Source organism: Lytechinus variegatus, chromosome 17, assembly GCF_018143015.1.
Source record: "Lytechinus variegatus isolate NC3 chromosome 17, Lvar_3.0, whole genome shotgun sequence".
Classification (NCBI taxonomy): domain Eukaryota; kingdom Metazoa; phylum Echinodermata; class Echinoidea; order Temnopleuroida; family Toxopneustidae; genus Lytechinus; species Lytechinus variegatus.
The window spans coordinates 11,977,598-12,003,551 of NC_054756.1; the positions used below are offsets into that span (position 1 = coordinate 11,977,598).

The 25,954-nt window shown below is 35.9% G+C and overlaps 2 protein-coding genes across 3 annotated transcripts in view; one reads left to right on the plus strand and one right to left on the minus strand.

The window, feature by feature from the left end:
- The window catches only part of LOC121431241 (annexin-B12-like), a 29,141-nt gene extending 24,090 nt beyond the window's left edge, over positions 1 to 5,051 (plus strand). The window contains exons 12-13 of the mRNA XM_041628751.1: positions 1,103 to 1,218; positions 2,342 to 5,051. Coding sequence (XP_041484685.1) covers positions 1,103 to 1,218; positions 2,342 to 2,464 — 239 coding nt within the window. The 3' untranslated portion in view covers positions 2,465 to 5,051. The remainder of the gene's footprint in view (positions 1 to 1,102; positions 1,219 to 2,341) is intronic.
- A 12,037-nt stretch (positions 5,052 to 17,088) lies between these two features.
- The window catches only part of LOC121431110 (regulator of MON1-CCZ1 complex-like), a 29,142-nt gene continuing 20,276 nt past the window's right edge, over positions 17,089 to 25,954 (minus strand). The window contains exons 16-20 of one of the 2 annotated variants that reach the window (XM_041628607.1): positions 25,536 to 25,547; positions 21,741 to 21,818; positions 20,489 to 20,662; positions 19,199 to 19,424; positions 17,089 to 17,454 (exon numbers count right to left, since the gene is read on the minus strand). In XM_041628607.1, the coding sequence (XP_041484541.1) occupies positions 17,381 to 17,454; positions 19,199 to 19,424; positions 20,489 to 20,662; positions 21,741 to 21,818; positions 25,536 to 25,547 (564 nt within the window). In that variant the 3' untranslated portion in view covers positions 17,089 to 17,380. The remainder of the gene's footprint in view (positions 17,455 to 19,198; positions 19,425 to 20,488; positions 20,663 to 21,740; positions 21,819 to 25,535; positions 25,548 to 25,954) is intronic. The other variant, XM_041628608.1, reaches the window with a different exon arrangement.

Consider the following 25,954-nt stretch of genomic DNA (forward strand, 5'->3'; position numbering starts at 1 on the left):
TCCTCCTCGATCATCATCATCTTCTTCTTCTCCTCCTCCTCCTCCTCCCCCTCCTTATTATCCTCCTCATTTTGTCTACCATGATAACTAAACTACAAGCACTACTAGTAGTTATATTTATACATCATGTCTTTAACAGCTATCAAAATGACATTTGTGATTGTTGTGAACGATTGAACCAAATGCCAATTACAATTACAGACCAAATGGGTTTAGCCCTGATAGAAAGGAGATCAAAGAGGATAACACAACATCTTTGTTTTTCTTTTTTTTTACGTTTCATCTCTCCACGAAGAGTATTCTATTCTATCTTTAAAAAGAAAATCTACCCCAACAAAAAGTTGATTTGAATGAATAGATTAAAATCAAACAGCATTAACGCTAAAAATTACATCCAAATTGGATGTCAAATATTCAAATTTTGGCATTTTAAAGCACCACGTAATTTTACAAAACAGTCATATGCAAACCCCAGTCGGTATATGCAAATGAGGAAACCTATAACGTCTCCGACTCTTTCTTTTCTATCATATTTTACTTATTATAATGTGAAACAAAGTTTGAGTCCTCTCTGAATTCTGAATTAAAATGTGGCATTTTTGTTGTTGCAACCTATAATGATTTATCAAAAATTACTACCAGATCTGCAAAAATGAAATATTTTACAAATAAATTCAAACAATAAAATACAAAAGAAATAGTGAATGGGTGACATTACCGGCTATCTCATATTACTGTGTTGTGATTTTATGAATAAAATTCGTTTGTGAAAAATAGGCGAAATTTAATAATATCTTATCATTCTACATATTATTTCTATGTGCTTACATTGATAAGCCTATTTTGATTTTATTTTCAATTCAATCCAATAATGCCGTTTTATCATTATAACAGTGCATACCAGCTGAAAAGCTTTTTTTTACATTTTGCTGCATTGTATACATTTATCTTCTGTTCATTTCCTGACAATAAAAAATACAAAACCATTTCACATGTTTGTATGTAGCTCATGATAAAACATCCAACATGCTGATGAATGAGAATTTTTTTCTTTGTGGTGGAATTGGCATTTAATTTATCGCATCATCTGCTTTCTTTACAGTGAAAAGTGTGTACAATCGAACAGGGTTCTATGCCGATCAGCTCCACATGGCTATTAAAGACATTAGTGCAGGCAGTGAGGACAAGCTCATGAGAATTGTCATCTCAAGATCAGAGGTATGTGTACGTCTATTTTGTCTGTTTCTGTTGCATTTTTTTTTATTTAGTTACTCACTCCTTAATTCATCTATTCTATATGCACATGTAATTTATGTTTATTTTATTTATTTACCGGCATATTCATTTATTTATTGTTTGTTTATTTATTAATCTATTTCATTCATTTATGTACTTACTCCTTAATTCATTCATTAATTCATTTTTAAGGTCTATCTATCTACACTGTAAAAAATGAAGTGCTAATTTAGCACTTACAGTGCTTCTATAGTGACTGCACTACGAGTACTGATTTTTTTTTAGTTCAAATTCAAACTAGAAAATCAGCGCTCGTAGTGCAATCACTATACAAGCACTTAGTGCAATACACTATACAAGTGCTAAATTAGCACTTCATTTTTGACAGTGTATCTATCTATCTGTCATTCTATCTATTTCATTTCATCAGGGTGTTTTTTTTTTCATTAGTATGCTGTTTTCCTATTAGAGGCCCTGAAACATAACAAAATGAAAATAAAAAAAACATATACATGTACATAATACATCCATACTAAAAATTTCTTAAGCAATAAAATCAGAAATGAAACACATTTGTCTCCTCTAAACTCAGTATAATACCCAGTGGACTTTCTATCATTGGCCCAGATAGTCTACTAAGTCTACTACTCATTTTGAACTTCGATTCAAACACCGTTCACCTAACCACAATAGACTAAATAATCTTAGACCAAGTGGGTATTAGACCAAATGAGTATAGCCTAAATGGAAGCCAGACAAAATGGTAGTTGGGCTAAATGGCAATTTAGTAAACCAAATGGTTAGTAAAATAACAGGTTGAAAATGAAATAGAGGATTAGACCGGCCATGTGGGGTGAGACGAAACAAATAGAAGCAAGTGTGGATCAATTCGCCTTTTTTCTGTTGTATAAAAATTATGATTGACTCTAGGGTTTAAGAACCTATGAATAACTCGTTCCACTTTTGTGTCGGCTTCCAGGCTCATTTAGTTGAGGGCCGGGGAGGGGGGAGAAATGGTGAACTTATATATATTTTTTCCATGGCAAGACAATAGATGATATGTCCAGAAGACTCCATAACCCACTCATCCTCATTTATTCCCCAGATCGACTTGGAAAATATAAAGGACTTCTTCCAAAGCGCGTACAGTCACACACTCACCGATTTCGTTTACGACGACACGAGCGGAGACTACAGGAACCTACTGCTTCGATTGGTCGGCATGTAGACTTCATTGTCAAGAGACATCGGTTTAATACTAAGCATGTCCAGCTATCTCAGAAGAAGCTTTGTTTGGGGTTTTGCATACATTCGCATGTTGTTTTTGTTAGTTCGTTTCCTCTTCCAGTATCCTTAGCTAGTAATTGATTTCCTACTTTTCACCTTTCTTTTCTCCACAAAGACACATTTTCCACTCTTTCTAGCTTGTAAACGTTAGAATTCTTGTATCCCTCCCCTTCTGGTCTATGTATTTCCACTCTTTGCTAATGTATTTTTTTTTATGTCATTGCTATAAAATCCCTCCGAAGAATTACATTTTTTACAATAGGGAAACACCTCTCTACCTGGCGGTGAAATATGCATTTTTGTGTCATGGAGAATTGTTTTGTCTCTTTGTATATTCTTTTTGTTATTTCATTTTTATTCTGTCATTCATGATAGAGAGAACCAGCAGTACACAGATCAAATTTTCAGCCTTTTGCTCTGTGAATTTTACTCTATTTATTGAGATATAAATATTTCCAGCCTGGACCATCCCTTTAAAATGACAATACCTCCCCCATCCACGAAATAAAAATGTTTCTGATGGATTTCGCTATTATGGCCTGCATTCCAACATGCAACAATAAGTCACCCAAAAATGAATTTTGAGATTTTCTTGAGCTTGAAAAGGCAAATCCTAAACTTTAAAATATCCTGTCAAAATTGAACAACAATAAATCCACATACATGTAGTACTTGATTGAATGTAGAAGAACTTCATCAAAGCTCTAAATTTTTGACAGTATTAAGATCAAATTATTGTTTTACATGTACAGTAGCTACATGTATTTAAAGACAACATTCCCAAGTGATTTATTGTTGGATTTGGGTTGACTGGTCCCTTTGAAAAGAAATGATAAAAAAAACTTATTGGGTAATGGCCAATGATTTCGACTAAAAATTATATGCATGCAATAATCATCATCATTATTCCACAAATCATGTTATCTGCTTTTCCCTCACTCAAACCTTCCATGTTCACCTTAAATTTGACTCACTCCTATAGATATATCACACAAAAACTGTGGCTGAATTTTGTACATAATAATAATCATCTTTTTAATACATAATATTAACAGACAATAAGTATATATTTATATATAAGTTATACAAATCATATCTCTCAATTTGCCTATATAATAGGAAATGTTATAAAAATGCGGCTATTTTTAAGCAAATCAATTGTATTTCTGCACGAATTCAAACAGTATTGCCATAATGTAATTCAACGATGAATATTCTTATTCATAACTTAAAGTATGAATAGCAGACATAACGAGGCAAGAACACATTATTAGTTTGTATTGAGAAACAAATAATGCATATTTTCAAGTGTCTAGGATGTTACAATCATCTTTTGTACTAAGCATGATAAAAAAAAGGTCCAAACTTTAAGAGAATCTCACACTGACATCAAGATCATTTTAATAAAACCCAAAAGAAAAAGGAAGTAATGAAGATTCTATAAAATCCATCAAAGAATATCAGCAGTATGTTTTTGTTATGTTTAGGGTTTTTTTCTCCACACAAATTAGGAGACTGTTTTTCAGTCAATAAGACTTTACCATCATTGCCATGTTTCTCTGATAAAGCTTTTTCTGATCTGCACTCAAAAAGTTTACGCATGTGACGCCCCAAATTAAAAGATTCTTTGATGGATTGACATCAAACTTTCACCAACACAGATTTTTTCCTTATTTTTCAATCAAAATGAACTTGATGGCAGAGTGGACTTCTTCTTTAGCGCTGTATACGACAATCACATGACAATGAGATTGATGAAACATTACGATCATAAATTTGAATAACTTGTGTCATATTTGTACAGAATACTTTTGGATTATTTCTTGCTAAATCCTTAAACTTTTTATGAATTGTTTTATTTTGGAGTCTCAAGTGAAGACAACTTAGTTCTTACTCGTAGAATGTATACAGTGTGCAGATACGATCGATGACCCTTTAAGTTTTACGTTTATTTGAGTCCCAATAGAAGCGGTGGTCTTACTTGTAGATTGCTGGTAGCAATCGTATAAGATCCGTGGTGGCAATCACATTGATCACGGAAAAAAATTGAATGGTTCACACATTTTCGAGATCAGTTTTACAAAAGGCAAGTTGTGACGTTCGTAACGGATCGTACAACAGGAAGAATAAGGTGTGATGCATTTCTCATTTTCTTTCCTTTGTGTCACAATTTGTTTATGCATGTTTATTCACATGACCGGGCAAAAGAAGTTACCTATGCCAATAATTCCATTTTTCAGTAGCAGCGTTGCACGTTCAAGTTGCAAACTTGACTGAATAGCTATTTCTACATCTGTATGTGTCATCTCATAAAATTATAAATGAACTGTATATGCGAATGGGGAAGATAAAAACAATAGAGGCATGGGTCAGCAGAACAATGTTTGTATGAAAATATCCTATTAATCTTGCTGTTATATTTTCAAAAGCTCACCAAAAGGCACACAAATATTCACTGCACGCGTGCACCGAAAGCCATATGAATTTTGTGTTTTCAAAAAAAAAATCACACCTGTCTCACTAATTAAGTCATGCAATTTTGAATGACCAATCAATCGATTTTTAGAATCACAGAGCTCGTGAATAGAAAAATAATCCAAATCAATCATAATTTCTGGCACAAATGAGTTAGTTGCTGTTGGCAATAATAAGTAGATGGGCAATTCCATGAAATAATCCACCTTTTCACAACGTTCGACCCACATTTTTCTCCAGTTTTACTTCACTTCAAAAAACTTTTACAGAAACGATGGTTCTGGGGCATTCTAGTCGTTCATAATTATGAGCTAAAAACATACATAATTTTTGGTCCTGTGACAGTTGCACCGATGGCAATTGCTCCACTTCAAATTCCACACATAACAGGGTTCCCTGCTTTTCTAGATTTAACACTCTACCCCATCCTAAATCCAACCCTAAGCTTAACATAAAACCCTATTGCAACCCTAACCCCATATCTTAGACGAAATAAAGCCCACAGCAGTTGTCGCCGGAGCAAATGCTGTATCACCTAAATTGTGTTAGAAGAGTAAAGGTAGAATGCAGGGGTCCATTTCATAAAGCTGTTCGTAAGTTAAGAGCGACTTTAAGAACGACTGGTGATCCTTTCGTACACACTAAACCATCACCTATGGTGTATACCATTTACCACAAGAAAGGATCACCAGTCGTTCTTATCTTACAAACGGCTTTATGAAACACCCAACAGGTTATTCAACCAAAAATTAAGTCTCTTCAGAACAGAGATATATTCATCTGGAAGAAAATTGACCTACAGAAGATAAAAAACACATGTAGAAGCGTCATGGTGTATTGGTTCTGACTCTTGCCTTGTAATCAGAGGTCGTGTGTTCGAATCCCACCATGGCCTAGCATCCTTTGGCAAGGCATCTATCCACACTTTGCCACTCTCACTAAGGTGCTAATTGGGTACCGGTAGGAAACAAGCGGTTATTGTGGTTGGTTTAGCAATTGTGCACCTAACAGGCTGCTTAAAAGTTATGAATCCAGTGACCTGGGGGCCGTTTCGTAAAGCTGTTCTTTAAGTTAAGAGCGACTTTAAAAACGACTGGTGAGCCCTTTTTATATGTGCTAAAGAATCGCCAATTCAATACCATTTACCACAAGAAGAGATCACCAGTCATTCTTAAAGTTGTAACTAACGAACAGCTTTATGAAACATACACCAATACACCATGGCGCTTCTACGTGTCTTATTTATCAGCTTTATGAAATATAATTATGAAGCACTTTGAGCAGCAGTAGATTGATAAAGCGCTATATAAAAGCCAATTATTATTATGTCTATAGGTAGCATTGCTTGGTCTAAAATTTCTTATACTACGAATGACTTTTAGAAGGTTGAATTAAAGAGATGAATGTACTTCAAATGCAAACAGTCAAACGTTTCATCATTATGGAATTGCCCGGGTGAACTTGGGGACCCCTTTGAGTAGTGTACAATTCTGAAATAGATCAACTATATTCTCATGTACAGATATCACAGATTTTTTTTTCTAAAGGCTCTTGACGAACCTCACTTTATATATATATATACTCTTGATAAATAAAATATTTGTAATCTAACCTCAATGGAAGCCTCACTTTTTTCAAAAAATAAAAAAATCTTGAATGTGACTTTCAAATATTTCCACTTATTGGTTTTTGTAGCTTTCTACGATGTGTAAATAGGGGAGGTAAATTGTTTAATAAATAAGACTAAGATCAAATTGCTACTAAAATAGGATGCAAAGTTGTCTTCTAGTATTTTCTAGTATTTGTTTCTCTTGACCAATTTGTAAATGAATGACAGCACAATTGAAATGCTGAGTTTAAAATGTTTTGTCTTTGTTAATACTGGATGTATAGAAAAAGAAAAATGAAACCCAACTTTCGAGAGAAAAATATCAAATCAGTTACTGTTAGATTGGCATCACTTGAAAATTCTCTTGAATATTCAGCTCTTGAACGATATCAGATGAAGTTTTCAGGAGTATGCATAACTGAAAAGCATTTTTTACAAAATACTATGCAAAAATTAAAGTCAGTTTCCTTGCATGCCAAACAAATTGGCAACAAACAACACTCAAAGCAAGAAAGAAATGGGAAAGTCAAAACCTTGCTCGAATTCACTATCAGTACATTGTCTGTTCATAAAGTTGTCTGAAATAAAAAAAAGTTATTTCAATAAAAAAAAGAATAAATAAGATACATAATTTCAAACATTTATTGTAAAAAATGAAATTGTTTTTTGATAAAATGGTGATAAAGCATCATTATCAACAGCCCTGTGTATAGGCACACACTCGCAATTTTCCTTCTTCTGTATGTAGTGGAGAGTCATTGACATGCTATTTGCATTGCTATTTTGCTGTCCTTTAAAAAATAAAACAATGCAGTTCAGTGATCTGCTTTATTTAAAACCTAATTAAGGTATCATTCAATGCTTTTTTTAGTATTTCAAATGATTTGAATAATTTATATTGTCCCTATTTTTCTCATGAATGGCTGGAAAAAGTGGTTTATTTCTAATTTGTCTTATGCCAATTTATTCAATTACTAACTTGTCCATTATCATATGGTCTACCATCAGTTTCTCCACTATCCAGATGGCGAAAATGTTATTTCGTCCACTCACCATTTGGTCAAATAACCACTTGGTCCAAAAGCCATTTAGTCCATATACCATTTCATTTAATTGGACTAAGTGGTAATCGGGTGAAATGAATGAAAAGAAAGTGGGTATTGGACCATCTGGTGATGAGATCGAATGGTCATAGACGAACTGTTGATTAGACAAAGTGATTATTGGACTTAAAGGTTATTGGATCAAAAAGGTTGATAGACTAAATGATAATGGACAAAATGGTATGAAATTAAATGAAGGTATACCATGTGATAAGTGGAAGAGTTGGCAATAGATGAATCAGTAGTTAAACGAAAAAGTTGGGTTTCCTTTTTATGACACACCCTGTATATCTGTGAAGTAGCTGAATGGTGTGTACCTATGGATTTTACATGGATTGTGCTAATAAACACTCTTTGATATTTCTTCAGGAATAAAACATGTCTTCTGTCTTCATTTCATCAGTCATAACTCTATGAAATCTGAAAATGATGTAGAGGAGAGTCACCACCTTTGCACGTTAATAACCCACTGCACTATTCGTTTAAGAGTAGGGGGAAACCCCGGTGTAGTGGTCCACCTGCATTCCCCCCATCAGTTATATCGGGAGGAGAGACCTGCGGGTCACAGTGATTCAGTTTGCTTTTCGCCTCTCAGGCTCAGGTGACGCCAAACAAATAATAATAATAATGAAAAAAATACACGTAGACCTTGGTCTAACTCTGTGTTAAAATTTTCGAAAGTAAAAAAATGCAAAATTTGTCCTTACATTGTAAGGAATCCCTCCAGGGTGAAGAAAGCTAGCTTGTGTATCCTTCCGAATCATTAAAGAATGATTTGAGAGAAAAATGAGCGGATGCATTGGAATTCTGTGAGAGATTTATGCCCCTATTGGCTATCCATAGTTAAACTACAACTTTAAACTAGAGTTTAAATTAAACCTGACTTAAGAATGTGGGCCAATGGGTGGTATTAGATAATTAGACTCACTTTCCCCCCCCCCAAAAAAAAAAGAGAGATAGAGAAAAAAAGAAAATCGAAGTGGTGATCAATTCTGCATGCAAGTTTATGATTTTGGGTGAATGGAAATACATTTTTTTGCTTATAATGAAACACAAAATGATATAGTGAGTGGATGTCATCATCAGTCCCCTCAATTGCATAATGATATAGATGTACATACATGTATAACTGTATTGTACAATTAAGCAAAGCTTTCAAATGTAACAACTTCTTACTTTACATCCAAATTCGATGAAAGTTTCAGTGTTAGGCTCGACTGAATTTTCTCTTTTTGTTCAAATCAACTTTTGGTTCGGGTGGGCTTGCCTTTTAAATGCTATGGAACAAGCATGAGTGTATTGTTGACTGCCTGAGTGGAGGGCCCAGGATGGCATTGTCGTAGTTTGTCATTGTTTTCACCACAAACATATGTGCCTTTTGCATGCTTGACATAGTCCAGTGTGCACAAAATTCTGTACAATCACAGACATTATACATGTAAGGGCATTCGCCTCTATAAGTTTGCCATTCGCCGGAAGAAACCAATTTACAACTGACAAAACGTAGCACATTTTTGCCAATATAAGAACTGGGAGATATTTTTAAAAAGATTTAAGTGTGCCTTAGAGCTGCACTTACATTTCAGCTGAGTGTGGTATACAACGAATCACCAAATTGGTCAGATCATGTGCACAGGACGCGCACTACTGCATATCAATCAATCTGACTACGCACTTAAAACATTCGTATGTGGGTGCTTACGCATGACACCAAGTCAAATTTACTGTTTGTGAATCATCATCTGGGGGTGTCTCACAAAGGCTTAAGTATGACTTTCCGTCAGTCCAAAATCTACAGATTCAACATTTAGAAGGGAATGGGAAAATCATGAATATCATTCTACTTAGCATTATACTAACAATATAGTCTGGTCTGTTAGCGTCAAAAATGCCCTACTTGTGGACACGGTGGACAAAAGCATGATTTTTCTCCAGACCTTTGTTTATGTATAAGAATTAAGAATGGGGTATGCTCCAAAAATTCTGGCTGCAGGAACAGTGAAAAAATGGGTGAAAATGTCAGAATTTTATGAGTTCAGATTTGTCTGATATATAGACTAGCACTAGTGCAAAACTCAATAGCAGTGCATTATTTTGCATTGGATTAGTTCTTGAATTCAGACCCTTTTTTGAACAGATCTTCTGTTTGTCCTCGCATCTCAATACACCAATTATCTGAATGAAGATGCTAACCAAGCCGAAGGGTGACGGTGGAGGGGGTTGAATGTTGGTGTGTATGTACATATTTTGGTCTTGGGGTAAAGGTGTGCAAGACACATTTTTTGCATGTGTTGGAAATTGTGTTGCCATGGTAACAGTGTATTATTGCAAAAATAAGGTAAAAATCTTGCAGTTAGAACCACTTCCTCTGTTTTTAACCGATTCTCATGAAATTTGGCACACACATTGGTCTTGAGGTGAAGATGTCTAAGACACACTTTTGTGTGTCTTTCAGAAATCTTGTTGCCATGGTAACAACATATTATCTGGTTAAAAATGGGGAAAAAACCTTACAATTCAAACTGTTTCATCAGTTTTCAATCAATTTTCATGAAATTTGGCACACACATTGGTATTGAAGTAAAGATGTACAAGGCACTTTTTGTGTGTGTTTCCAAAATTGTGTTGCCATGGGAACAACATATTATATGGCAAAATTTAGGTAAAAACCTTGCAATTTGAACTACTTCATCAGTTTTTTTTTTTAACCAATTCTCATGAAATAATTATGGCTCACACATTGGCCTTGAGGTAAAGATGTGCAAGAACCTTTTGTCAGAGAGTGCATTGCCTTGGTAACCACATTTAGCCAGAAATATGGGAAAAACTCATTGTGGATCAGTCTACTTCTCAGTTTTCAGCCTGTGCTCATAAAAGTTGATACAAATATTCATTTTGGGTAAAGATTCATATTCAGTATTAAAAGGGAATCAATCCTTGGTCATAATGTTGTGTGCATGGAAAAGGAGAAAAATAAGAATGGTGAAAGTTTTAAAGAAATCGGACAAGCGAAATATAGTTATGGCTGCTTTAAAATTAAGATTCCTAAGGCTACTAGTAATGTAGAATTCAAATTGGCAACTGGGTAAGTAAATTATGACAAGGGGTGGGGCCGCAAGGACAACTTTCCCATAAGACTAGTAGTTATCAGGATTTTTGGTTTTCTCCTAAATCCCTACTCCATTGGGGCCGTAATATAAACCCGGTAGTATGTTTTATGTCCTCATGAAAGAAAGATATAATTTGAAGTAAAACTTTTGAAAAAAAGAAATTTTAGCTAATTAATTATTCCAGTACATGGAAGAGTGGTCCTTGCCTTCTTAAATCACTGTGACATCACATATGCGGTCAATTTGAAGTCTTCATGGGTATAGTGATTACCAATGTTTATAAGTTTAATATGTTCACAACTTTGTTATGGTTTGTCCGATATTGTTCAAACTTTGACCTATAAACTTGTCTGATTTTTCATTTTCTTCTAAAAATAAGTGTTTATTTGGGTTTGATTCCCCTTTATAACGTCACATAATAGCGCAGGGTATTAATCACCTTCAATAATATTTATAGGCTTTTTTGGGGGGGGGGCGGAGAAGGTCCTTAAAAACTGACAACATAAAAATATAGAAGGTTAAAGGCCATGACCATGAGGAACTTAAAAACTCTTAAAAAAACACCCCTTACATTTTTTATTTGGGGGGGGCTTTAGAAAATTGCCACATAAAGATTAAAATGAAATTATAACGACTAGGAACTTAACCCCCCCCCCCCCCAAAAAAAAAAAAGGGAAATCCTTTACACTTCAGCATATTAGTTTAAAGCCTCAAACATTGTGCTTGAAAAAAAATAATTTCCGGTGTCCAATTAATCAATGTTTTATTTGAAGCATGAAGCAGGGGCTGTCACAGAAATATACTGAAAAAATTAAATGAAAGAAAATATGAGGCTAAAATCTATTGTGCACATAGGTATATTTTTGATATGGTATGTTATTGAGTCATGGATTTGCAAGTGAATTTCTAAAACAAGTGCAGATATTTTTGTATATATTTATATTTCTATAATAACTAGTTGCATGATTAAAGGTACACTTTAAAATATGTCAGAAAAAATATACTTAGAGAGAGACAGGAAACAGAAGGAGATGGCATGGTGAAGCTCAAAATCAAGAGTGATGTGAAAGTTAAAAAAAGAAAGAGTAGGAACGGAATATGAATAAAAGTCTGAGTAGGAGAATATAAATAAACAATGGTTAATTGGGTACTGTAAACAATTTTTTTATCAAATCAGAATGCATTAAGCTTCAATGAATGGTCTGAAGTGCAAAGGACTCTTCTTAACTTTGAAGGGGGGGGGGCATTTTCTGCTAAAAAGTATTATCAGCCCCCTATTTTTCGGGGGGGGGGGTAATTTCCTAGTCATAATCCTTTAACTGTAATTTTAATGAGGTCATTTTCTAAAGACCCACCCCCCCCAAAAAAAAAAAAGAGTAATGTCTAGCTTTAAAAATGCATTGACCCCTGAGGGACAAAGGTGTAGACTGGTTTGAGCATGGGGAAGTAGAACTAAAAGGGGTATGGGGAGGGGTGCACATCTTGGGGTGGTGGAACTAAGGTTTGGAAAATCAGCTGTTGAAAGTAGAAGGGGTACACATTTTGTTTTGCTTGCCAGTGTTGGAACTCCTCTGCTTCAGCAGAAGGTTTCATATTCACCCAGTGTACCTCCAGCCTATATGCCCTTAAGGGGATGTGTTTTTTAAGAGTGTTTATCATTTTTATGTTTCTAATGGCCACTGCCTTTAACTTCTTTGATGTCAGATTTAAAGGACTAATCCTGCCCCTTCCCCCAAATCCAGAAATATTAATGAAGGTGATTAATACCCCCACATTCTAATGCAGAGAAGAAATTTAGAATTTAATATGAATCTTTATACCCTAAGATGAATATTTCTTCAATTTTTATGAGCACTGACTAAAAACAGGGGAAGAAGTTTGATCCACAAGTTTTCCTACATTTCTGGCTATCATATGTGGCTACCCTGGTAATGCACTCTCTGACAAATGCAAAAAAAAAGGTTCTTGCACATCCTTACCCCAAGGCAAATGTGTGAGCCAAATTTCACGAGAATTGGTTCAAAACTGATGAAGTAGTTCAAATTGCAAGTTTTCTACCTAAATTTTGCCATATGATATTTTGTTACCATGACAACAGTTTCTGAAACACACACAAAAAGTCAAAAAGTGCCTAGTACATCTTTACTTCAATACCAATGTGTGTGCCAAATTTTATTAGAATTGATTGAAAATTGATGAAGCAGTTTGAATTGTAAGATTTTTTCCCAATTTTCACGAGATAATATGTTGTTACCATGGCAACAAGATTTCTGAAAGACACACAAAAGTGTGTCTTAGACATCTTCACCTCAAGACCAATGTGTGTGCCAAATTTCATGAGAATCGGTTAAAAACAGAGGAAGTGGTTCTAACTGCAAGATTTTTACCTTATTTTTGCAATAATACACTGTTACCATGGCAACACAATTTCCAACACATGCAAAAAATGTGTCTTGCACACCTTTACCCCAAGACCAAAATATGTACATACACACCAACATTCAACCCCCTCCACCGTCACCCTTCGGCTTGGTTAGCTTCTTCATTCAGATAATTGGTGTATTGAGATGCGAGGACAAACAGAAGATCTGTTCAAAAAAGGGTCTGAATTCAAGAACTAATCCAATGCAAAATAATGCACTGCTATTGAGTTTTGCACTAGCGCTAGTCTATATACCAGACAAATCTGAACTCATAAATTCTGACATTTTCACCCATTTTTTCACTGTTCCTGTAGCCAGATTTTTTGGAGCATACCCCATTCATAATTCTTATACATAAACAAAGGTCTGGAGAAAAAATCACGCTTTTGTCCACCGTGTCCACATAATTTCGCTAACTGACCAGACTAATATAGGTATAAGGTGTTTTCATGGCATTATTTAGAAAAAAAAAGCGTTAAGAGCAAGGAGAGTCGCGTACATCATATGCAAACACGCGATCTTATTGACTGATATGCAGTAGTGCACGTTTTCAAGGCACAATCTGACCAGTGCGATCATGCCTTTTATACTCTAATGGGGTGATGCAAGAAACTTGCGATCAATCGCAAAACTATTTTTGGTCCCTAAATCAACCTATGTCTTGCAGTTAATTACAAATTAGTTATTAATTGCTAATCTGCTCCTTGCAACAGGAAGTTTAATCTGATTTGCTACAGCTATCGCTGATCTATCAGTTGTAAAATTGCAACAGAATATTTGCAATTGATTGCAAATATTTTCTTGCAACACCCCCCTTAGTCATACTTAATTGTTTGTGAAACACCCTCTTGGTCTCTAACTGTTACCATCATGTCAGGGATTGATGTGTCAGAGAGAGCGATGTTCATGAAAGCATCCCCATACTTGCCTTCATCAGTCTCCCATGGACAGCACTTATAGACTGTGGGATGGTCGTTAAAATTGTGACTTTCCGTGGGGCGGCAAATACAACCACGGTTCTTGGACATGATAATATGTAAAATATTATGAGTGAATACATGCACAATGTTGCCATTGTTAAATTTTGCTCCTGACCTCAAAATTAAAATAATAATATGCAAAATCGTACCATTGATTCGACTGGAAATTCCGCCATTCACCCCGTGTGTTAAGGACTTCCGTGAACGCGCGCAAGCGTGCACAATGCATGTAACCTCGTTCGGGTTTTATTTTTTTTATTCGCTGTACTGTACATGATATACGTTATAATACAGAATGTACGATGGCGGATAAGATGTCGTCGTCTTCGTCGTGTTTTGACAGCGAAAATGACGATTTATCACTACCAAATATATGCTACATGCACGTCTTACCCAAGGAAAGAGGGCCAGTAAATTCCTTTCAAGTAAAGAGCTAGAACAAATTTAAGCCTTTGCTGCATTCGTTGATGTAGACTACCTGGGACTTCAGAATAAAAATAGCTATTCGTGCAGCAGAGAAGTTTGCGATTGACTTGCATGCAGCCCGGCCCCGGGACTCCGGGAGACCAGCCCGACGTCCTACCAGCATTTCAGCAAGATCCGAATGGATCAAAATAAATATACTAGATGTTCGATGTAGGCCTACCGCGTTTACATCTTGCCCAGAGCCAGGTCAAACATCGTTCGTATATCACCAGCATTGAGCAATCAAGCGATCGAAGGTAATTTGTTTTCACTTTGTGCTCTTGCATTTCACTCTCTGCAAAAGTGAAGCGGTGCAAACTTTGATGATTTTTGTATAGGTCTACATCTAGATTTCTTAATTGAGTCGATGAATAATGTGACTCATGACTTACTTCGTCTTCTGTTCATAGGCTTGTAAATGTGGCGGTGAAGTAAGTCATGACATGAGTCACATTATGTATCGATTCAATTAAGAAATCTAGACCTATACAAAAATCATCAAAGCTTGTACTGCTTCACTTTTGCAGAGAATGAAATGCAAAAGCACAAAGTGAAACAATTTTGGCATGGACAAAGATCGCTATAACAAGGATCACCATCTCAAAATCATCCTCTGTATCTTTTTCACCTTCGATAGCTTGATTGCTGGAATGCTGGTGATACGAACGATGTTTGACCTGGCTCTGAGCAAGATGTAACGCGTTACATCTATAACGTTAGTTTGATCCATTCGGATCTTGCTGCAATGCTGGTCGGGCTGGGCAGGAGCGTAACGGGTCGGTGGCCATGCAGGAGGGGCAAGAGCAAAAAAATATCCGGTCTTATCAGGGGCAGATCCATGATTTTCCAAAAGGGGTCTAATTTTTCAGAGGAAAGTTTCGACCACCCCCCCCCCAAAAAAAAAAAGTTTTTCAACCAATTGACAAGCAAAAAAAAATAAAAATAAAGGTTTTCACCCACAAATGAAGTATATTTCGTACACGAAAAAAAGGGTCTTCAATTTCAAAAGAGGGGGCACACCTTTGTTTTAATGGCATATTTACATTACAAATTTTAGTATTTTGCTTCTCAAAGGTGGGGGGGGCAGGCAATGGCATCATGAGGCAACATTTTGAGGGGCGATATGGTGTATCGGGTAAAAAAAAATGCGAGTGAGCAAAAAATTATACATTTTTATTACAAAAATCCAATTTCAGATTTTGACATAATGTTAAAGAAGATAACATATTTTCACCCTTCTCTCTTTCCTTTTCCTTTTTTTCTGGGTCTGTACGCCATGGTAAACAAGATTTTGTTTATGACTTTGCATGCTTAAATAAAATCACCTTTTCATGACAATCTATCTGTTCTTCTTTCTTTCCTTTTCCAGTTCCTCTTTTTCCCCTTTCCCTCTCATTCTCCCCCTTTTCTTTTTTCCCCTTTCATTCTCCCCCTTTTCTTTTTTCCCCTTTAAGTTCCCGGTGAACTCCGCCAGGGGGGATAGCTTGCCCCCCCCCTGCACTGTTAAGCCACTGCTCCCTGGGATGGGCCGGGTTGCATGCAAGTCAATCGCAAACTTCTCTGCTGCACGAATAGCTATTTTTATTCTGAAGTCCCAGGTAGTCTACATCAACAAATGCAGCAAAGGCTTAAATTTGTTCTAGCTCTTTACTTGAAAGGAATTTACTGGCCCTCTTTCCTTGGGTAAGACGTGCATGTAGCATATATTTGCTAGTGATAAATCGTCATTTTCGCTGTCAAAACACGACGAAGACGACGACATCTTATCCGCCATCGTATATTCTGTATATAACGTATATCATGTACAGCGAATTAAAAAAAATAAAACGCGAACGAGGTTACATGCATTGTGCACGCTTGCGCGTGTTCACGGAAGTCCTTAACACACGGGATGAATGGCGGAATTTCCAGTCGAGTCAATGGTACGATTTTGCATATTATGATTTTAATTTTGAGGTCAGGAGCAAAATTTAACGATGGCGACATAGTGCATGTATTCACTCATAATATTTTACATATTATCATGTCCAAGAACCGTGGTTGTATTTGCCGCCCCACGGAAATGAAAAACTAGAGACATTTTCCTTATCCATCCCACAGTCTATTAAGATTGATCAAATACTCCGAAAGTCATCCAGAACGACCCTTTTCCTACATGAAAAAGGTGTTTTCTACAGACAAAATAATGAATTCAGATTGGAGTCTGAAAAGCGGCATCCCTGGGCCCCGTCTTACAAAGAGCTACGATAGATCCGATCAATCACAACTATGGGTGGCCAGCAACATCACAATATACAATGCATGTTTGTTCAAAATATTTTCCAGCTATGATGTATATTCATGCATTCAATGTTTTCTTGAAAATTCACTGTGCTTCTATTTTCATACAAAGGACATTGTGCAAAATTTTTGCCAAAAAAATTATGGTATGGATGGATTCCATAGTTACTCTTTGTAAGACGGGGCCCTGGTCTACCTGAGTATCCGGGTTTGACAGCATACGCCAAGCAATATTATTATCAATCAGACATGATCATCTACATCTGCTACCGACCTTGATCATCATTACTCCGCTAACTGGGTACACTTGCGATACCTTCACCATCAAAACCCGAGGTAGCTAACAGCAAGCATCAACCACGGCCTTGGTTTAAGTAGAATTCATCATCCTTGCATCGTAAGGCACCCTCTATCATTGGATAGGCACGAAGCTCTCGTAGCCAAACTTCTGCTCAAAGACATGCACAAACTTTTCGCAGTGTTCACCTGGAGAGTGGAATTGAAAAATGGAAAATTTAAACAAATAAAAAAAGTGGTGATCGGCATTTCAAGGTATGTGGCTACTTTTCATCGCAGAGAATCGCATTTGATATTAGCATGCTCAAAACATGGATAGTAGATTCTTGCAATCGATTGCAAGTAAATTTTTGGTCTCCCAATCAATCACAAGTCTTGAACTTAATGGCAAATTTGCAATCAATCACTGGTCAGCTTCCTGTATCAACAAGTATACCCGTTAAATTAATTTGCTTCTGTTAAAATTGATCCATAACCTGTAAACTTTCAACTAAAAATCGCAATTGATTGCAAAATAATACCTAATAGATGGATTGGTGGCTGCACGTATCCAACATTTACGACTACGCCATTGTCAGACCAAGAATATATTACACACCTAAATACATGTACCAGAATTTCAAATGCCTCTTGACCTTTGACCTTGTGTCCAAAACAGATCTAATCACATCATTTATCACATATGCACACATGAGCCAAGAGTTATTCACAAGTTTACAGGCATTTACATGTACATGTTGTCAGGGGGCTGTTAAAATTTTGTAGTACTTCCAAAAAAAAAAATAAGGACAGTCCGGAAAACCTCTAAGAGTTACGACATAAGAGGCGGTATTCTTATTTTGCTCTAGAAATATTTGTCTACATGAATTAGGAGACAGTTTTCAGACAAACAAGGTTGCTGCAAATCTAAAATACATCTTTTTTTAGGTGTAAAAAGACCAGTATAAGAGTATCTATGGAAAGTATAAGAGTATAAGAGTATCTATGGAAAGTATAAGAGTATAAGAGTATCTATGGAAACTATTTTGAAAGTTTAGGAGATGTAACCAAAGTTTGAAAATAAAGGAGGGTTGGTTTCAATTACCACATGGAGAGCGAAATATATGACGACACATGAACTCTGGATGAACCCAACATGACCTACGTACAGTGCGTACAATGTACCCTGAATGTACAGAGTACAGATACATGTACCCTGAATGTACAGTGTACAGATACATGTACATGTAGCTAATAATACTCTGTGCGTAGGAGTTACACACAACAGAAGGCAGTCAACACAGCCAACAGACTTATTGCTTGACTTTGAGAAAACTGGGCATAAGCTAAATGCATCTTATACTCCTTTCACAAACCCATCCTCCAATTATCCCCCTACGAGTAATGCGGATAATTCAATAAAAACTGCATTTACAAACTCCAAAATAATCCGCACTATTTTTTACGAACGTGCGACCTAAAAAGGCGGATAATTGTCATGGCAACTGCACAAGCCCCCTCCGATGGGGTTGTGTTGGAAAAATGGTGACCTTTTCTGACCGCACCATGGCAATTATCCGCATTACTTTGGAAAGGCGTTCACAAAGTAAAAATCTGGTCCTAATGCTGCTATTACGTGGATAATTGCAGCATCGAAATGTGGATAACTCTGGTCCTGCTCAGATTTTACAACCAAGTTTGTGAAAGGGGTATTAGAGATGGTTATCAATATCCAGCTAAATAAATAAATTTCTGTTCGTGTCAAAGTTATGTCAAAGTTATAGTCTTTCACCCTACAGTATACATGGTGTGTTTCAGTGTTTTTTTTATGACAAATACATGTACTGGTACTCATACCCATGTTTCATATCAGTCTGACTTTTTTTTTAAATTGGCTGCTCTCAAAGTGCAGCAATCACTATAACAGCTCACCGACAATGTATAACTATTATACCTGGAGCAAATAAAGGATTTCCCCGCATTCTCAGGTTCCGTTGCTCAAAGAATTTGAAGACAGTGTAGAAAAGCATATCATCATCCGCATTCAGTGCTGCCTCTAGGAACTTTCTTGATGAAGCGTTCTCTGCTCCACCGACACTCCGTAAGAACCTGAGAGCTGCTAAGATCTGGTTCTTGGATAGGAGCACCTCGATGATCTCCTCGTTGGCCGTTGTTAATCTCTGCAAGAGTAAATCAGGGGGAGTTTTAATAACGGAAGCTGTCAGCACCGACTAATTTGTCAGCTCTGACATCAACAATACTTTCAGTCAGAGTTCGGTGTTTCGCGGCCAGCTAAGACCCAGAGGATATCACCGAAATTATCAACTTTGACAATCTTTATGAAACATACTCCATTGCATGCCATGAGGAACAAGTCCTCAGTGTTCCAATTTTTACAATGCCATTTGTGTTCTCCAGGGTTAAAACATCCACCATCTACAATCATCATAAATATACCTTTAAAATATACCTTTAGCATATCAAATACCAGTTGGACAGCAGGTGAATAAAACTCTTTACAGAGATCTACAGACACCTAGACCCTCTACAACCATCTAAAACCATCAGAAATATACTGTCAACACATCCAGTGCAAGATGGCAAGCAGGCGGATAACAGCTCTCGAGAGCTCTACTGAACCATCTATAACCCCCAACAACCATCTTCCGCCATCCATAACCATCAACAACTACCTACAACAATCCACAAACATCTAAAACCTTCCACAACCATGTACAACAATCCATAAACATCTACAACAGACCTGCCCCTGGGACTGAAAAAGTGTATTCTGTGATAAAAAAGTGTTTTTCCCCCCCTAAAGGTGTATTTCTTAATAAAATGCATGGCGCACTCGCTCATCGCGGGGTTCAAGCTGCATGCAAGCTAAAATGCGCACTGCTCTTGCAGATGAAAAAAAATTACACATGTGTATATCTCACCCTGGTTTCAACAAAATAATTGAAAAAAAAAACAAGTGACCTGAAATTACATTGATCTAATAACCATATTTATGTAAGTTTTATGAAATAGAGACATATATATGATTTTTCTCAATGAATTACGATTTTGTTAAAAAAAAATACTCAATACGCCACAACGTACTGGTTGGCAGGTTAGCTACAACCATTAACAACCATCTAAAACCATTCACTACCACCTACAACTATCTTCAACCATTAACAACCATCAAGAATCCTCTTTACCAATCTAAAACCATCTACATTTACATCTAACACCATACCTTCAGCATATCCAGTGCTAGTTGGTAAGCAGGCGGATAGCAGCTCTCTAGAGAAAGAAGAAGACACGCGATGGGCTTGGAGTCACTCAAGACATGATATTGAAGAAACTGGTGTAGTTGATAGAAACAGTTGTGATGGACAAGGGTGTTGATTACCAGTTCATACAGGAAGTGCTGTGAAGGAATTAAAGAGAAATGCCAATAGTTGCAGTAAACACTAATTTCATGAGAAAGTCGGTAAAACCAGGTTTAATTGTCAGTATATCATCGAGGATCTAGATCTGGTACATTACATAAACCGAACTTTGTGAAATCTTGAAATCTACGCTGAAAAATGTTCACACTGAAGATCACCAACAAAGATAGGCACACGTGGGACAGTGTATTATTATTGCTGGAATAAAGACCCGACGGAAGTGACCGAATCCGCGCTTATTTCCTTATTTCTCAGCAATTACACAATTTCTTCCAGAATCCTTTGGCACACATTTTTTAATCATACAAACAGACACATGGGTGGTCATTATATTAGATTCTGTAAAAAGTCATTTGGAGATTGTTACCAAAACTGGAATTTATCTTTAAAGATGAACAATGAATTTAAGAATCGGTTCCAAGATTCAAGATTTAAACAGAAAACATACATGTATGTACATGTATTTTTGAAACTCACCACTCACGGCAATCATGTGTACAGTGGAGTTCAATAGTTAGTGTATCCCACCAGAAAATTAACATATATTTAAAGTTCTGCCATGTTTTTACATTATTCAATTGTTAAGTCAGGTCATAATAAAATATTACATTCAATAAAGTTTGCTTCTCAGGGCTCGCCAAATATTGTCGTGTTGTTGCCTACATTCAAAACTCAGCAAGGAGTGCATTTTTGGTGGGGTTCATTACTTTTGAACACATCTGTACTAAAAAAGTACATGCAGCTTTAGTAGTTTTAATAAGTACCAGAGAAAATAAAATAGACATGAAGGTTTGAAGAAAATCCATCAATGAATAAAAGTTATGAATTTGTAAAGCTTTGAATTTCTGAAGTCATAATATATGACTTCTTATATTATGACTTCTATGAATATATATTTTATATATACTTTATATACCAAAACTTAAAATCCATAACTCTGTTATTCTTTGAGGTATTGAAAACAAATCTTCATCGATACCGGTACTTTTTCTTTTCTGCTTTCATTAAAACCAACTTTATCCCAGGTGAACTTTCCCTATTGTGTTTGATAATTACCTGAACTGGGATTTGGTACTGGTTGAGAGAGCGGATGTATTCCACCAATACTGCTACCAAGAACTTGTGGTTTGAATCCTGTCAACAAGAAAATGAAAAATAAACATTGACAATGCATTACTTGTCTTGCAAACTAATTACACCACCACCACTACTACTTCTACTACGACTACTACTACTATTGTACAACGCCTACTTAGCTTGTTGTACGCGAGCAATTGGGAGGTTGATTGTCAAACATTTGTACCGTTGCACACAAGACATACCATCCAAAATGTACCGTTGCACAGCTTTAGGTGACGCCACAATATGATTTGATTGTGCTCAGTTAAAAAGGTGCAATACGTGTACAAGCCTGCTAGCTAAATGCGCAATGCTGCCGAAGGTCATGTGCGCTTGTGGGATTTTGATTTTCGCTTCAATATTTCTGCTCCCTTTTCAGCATAGATACTACAGGGAAAAACTCTTGTCTTTTCATATTTTCGCTAAATTCCGAGGCGTTGTACAACACAAATAGCGAATATTCTTATTTGTGCAATGGTGGGAGATTTCGCACTCAGTGAAAAAAAAAGATGCTCTAATCAACTAGACTAACGCCTGGTTGAATAGAGCATCTTTCTTTCACCTCATGCGAAATCTCGCACCATCGCACTTATGCCTATTCGCTATTTGTATACTATTACTACTACTACATGTACTACTAGTACTATTACTAACAATAACAATAATAACAACAACAACAATAGTAGTAGTAGTAATAATCATAATAATGATAAAAATAATGAATTTTATTATAATAATAATGAAGGCGTTTGCATGTTCATGTACGTGTATATACATGTACATGTATGTACCGGTAGTCAAATATCTAGAAACAATGAATGCCACTGTGACCTATTGTTTATCAACCTTGCATTAGCTTGAGCTGCTACTTCCATTGTTCTGGGATCAGTAACATAGAGCCTGGTGTTTGACTGTACAGCTGATTTTTACGATTAATCATGAATACTAATCACTACAATCAATTGTAGAAATAAGACCAGGGTCATTCAGAGAACTTCAGGTTACTGGGCCCAGTGCATTATCCTGCTGCTTTCAAGGACAAAGCTGAACTAGACAGGGTTCCCAGCTTTTCAATAAAACAAAATTCCATGAATTTTCCCTGATGAAGTTAAAAAAAATCCCTGATAACTATTTAAACCCATTCCCAGTTTTGCACCACAGCCAGTCATTCAATGGATGTTGCTTTGATAGGCAACAAAATATAATGCAGACTTTTGTGCTGATCAAAATTCTCTGATTTTTTCCTCATTTGAGGCATTTTCCCCTGATTTGATTTATTATCAGATTCCCTGATTTTTTTGATGACTGGAAAAAGTAAAATAATTTTTCCTGATGGGTTGGAAACCCTGCTAGACCAAATGGAAAGTGGAGGATGCTTATCTAAACCAATCAGTAATTTATCATCAATTGTAGCGTGAAAAAAAAGTTACGCAGCTTCATTGCAACCCATTTAATAGATGTATCTGAATGTTATACATGGACAGGAAATGAATTATCTGGCAATGCTGTACAGTATCAAATGTCTAAAGGAACAACTATTAACAGCTAAAATTCACAAGGCAAAAGCGATTTTGTGTCTCGCCCACTTATGAAAATAACCAGCAATTCATGTATCATGATTTGCGAGGGCACGCAACAGAATTGCATCAAAACTTCATTGTGAAATGACTGGGATGGAATAACACTTGTCATAAGAGCCTTGCACGTAAACTTTAATGTTGACCTGACAATGACCTTTGACCTTACCATGTGACCTCCGACTGCAGCATAACATGCAAGTACCCAAGTCCATCTACCAACCAAGTTTGGTTGAAAAGTGACTTATGGTTGCAGAGTTAGGTGTCATAAGAGAGTCTTGCATGTAAACTTTAATGTTGACCTAAAAATGACCTTCGACCTTACCATGTGACCTCTGACTGCAGCATAACATGCAGGTACCCCAAGTCCATCTACCAACCAAGTTTGGTTGAAAAGTGACTTATGGTTGCGGAGTTAGGTGTCATTAGGTTTGTGACTGATGACATTTGGATCCATAAGTCTCACCTTCACCTCTGGTGGGCGAGACAACAAAGGAGAATTCCTCAAAGGCAACAACAAGAGTACAAAATCAAGCCTAAACATGCACAAGTACTGTGTTCTGCATGTCAGAAATAGAAGTTAACGATTCATTTTATTAAATATGATTGTGTATACATGTACATGTACCATGTTACATGTAATTCTTTCAAATTGATTGGTAATAAAGTGCAGGAATTAGATCATGTGTATTCCCCCCTTTTTTACACCAAAATATTGCATTAAAAAATAAAATAATAAACAATGAAAAATATTTAATCCTATTCATATGGTGTACCTGTCTTATTGCACAAGGAACTAATTCAAGTGGTGTATGTAGTGTTAATGCAAGCTTTTCTACTTTTCATGCAAAATTAATAGCAATATTTATGATAGCATCAGAAGACTTGTATACCTTGTTTTTTCACCACCCCCTCCCCCTCTCCCCCACCACCTCCTGCTAAATAAAAGATAACAATAACAAATTGTGTTTTTTTTATCAAAAATATGAAACTACATGTCCTGGGGGGTGTTTCACAAAGATTTAAGTATGACTTAAGTCGCACTTAAATGCCAATGCCCACATTATATACAACGCGCAATCCGATTCATGGATAGGTGGTAGTGCGCGTCCCGTGGGCATGATCTGACCAATGTGGTGATGTCTCCTATACTGTAACTAACTGTATACTAAACTGGGAATGTAAGTGCTATTCTAATCTTTGTGAAACACCCCCAGGAGTTACAAACATCTATCACTCTTTGGACAATTAATAGAAACTTTAACAAATATGGGTGGTTAAAGAGAATAAGCTGAACACCCATTTATTAAAGTATTTATTAAGAATGACACAAAGTAACACCCTTTAATCAAACACTACAAATAAAATATAATTAAAAATAATGATCAGTAAAATAAAGGGCAACAGGACAGAAATTTGATTAAAATACAGAATTTCATTCAAATAAAAAAAATTAATGGAAGTTCTGCATGTACCTTAAGACTAATTAATGCTAATAACAAATGCTATAAAACAAGAGACAAAAAGTAAATCAAATAAAATTGACATAAGTCACACAACTTTAAAGACATTTAAAAGGGCCAAAAAGTCACAAATCATGGGAAAAATGAATCTTACAGAATTTGCAAAAGGCTCATTTAATTGCATCTTATAGTCTGCCCATCATGCAAGCCTGCTGGATTTGCATGACTTGGATTAATGCAATGAAAATTTAAACAGCACAAATTTGACCAAACTCAAGATCGGCATTGACTTCAGGTTGTCAAAGTTCTCAGCAATTCTGAGTTCTACACTCCTTTTTGATACAGGTTTCATTATTGTTCAACCCTAGCAAACATCCTGTATAATTCTCATATATGTATATTCCAAAAGATAAACTTTGAACTTTGGCACCCAAAGTAAATGATCCTAAGATAGGTAAAATTTGAACTTTGTATTTTTTTATCGCATTACTTCAACGGGCCTACATGACGGATAGAATATAATGTGCAAGTAAATAAAGCCATTTGCAAATTCTGTTTGATTCAATTTCCTCATCATTCAGGACTGACATGTCCCTTTAAGTTCTGCATATCCTACAAACATACACAGTTACAATTATTAAAGACTAGAGCAACTGCATTAGATCGAGTGCTGTGGTGGATATAACACTTACCTTCATTCTAGCCTTTATGGAAACAATTCCAAAATGAAAATGAGAGATCACCATTTAATAAAATGTACATATGTAGATAAGACTACAAGTGTATTTCTTATAAAATATAAATGTATATTTGCCATTCTCAAGGAACATTCCAAATCAATATCATATGATGAAAATTAGCATTGGAGCATAATATTTTAAATTTCATTCAATACAGACATTACCTTTCTTGATTTTTTAATATGTCATATTATTTTGTATTTTATTCATTTTGAGTAATTGTTCTTTGTTTTAAGAATCACTTCAGCTGCCAGGTTAGATCATACAAATAAAACTTGAATCTTGAATAATCTTGTAAGATACAACAGAAAATAATTAATTAACACAGAAGCACATTCAGCTGGAGCCTAACTATGGAGAGATAAAACCCT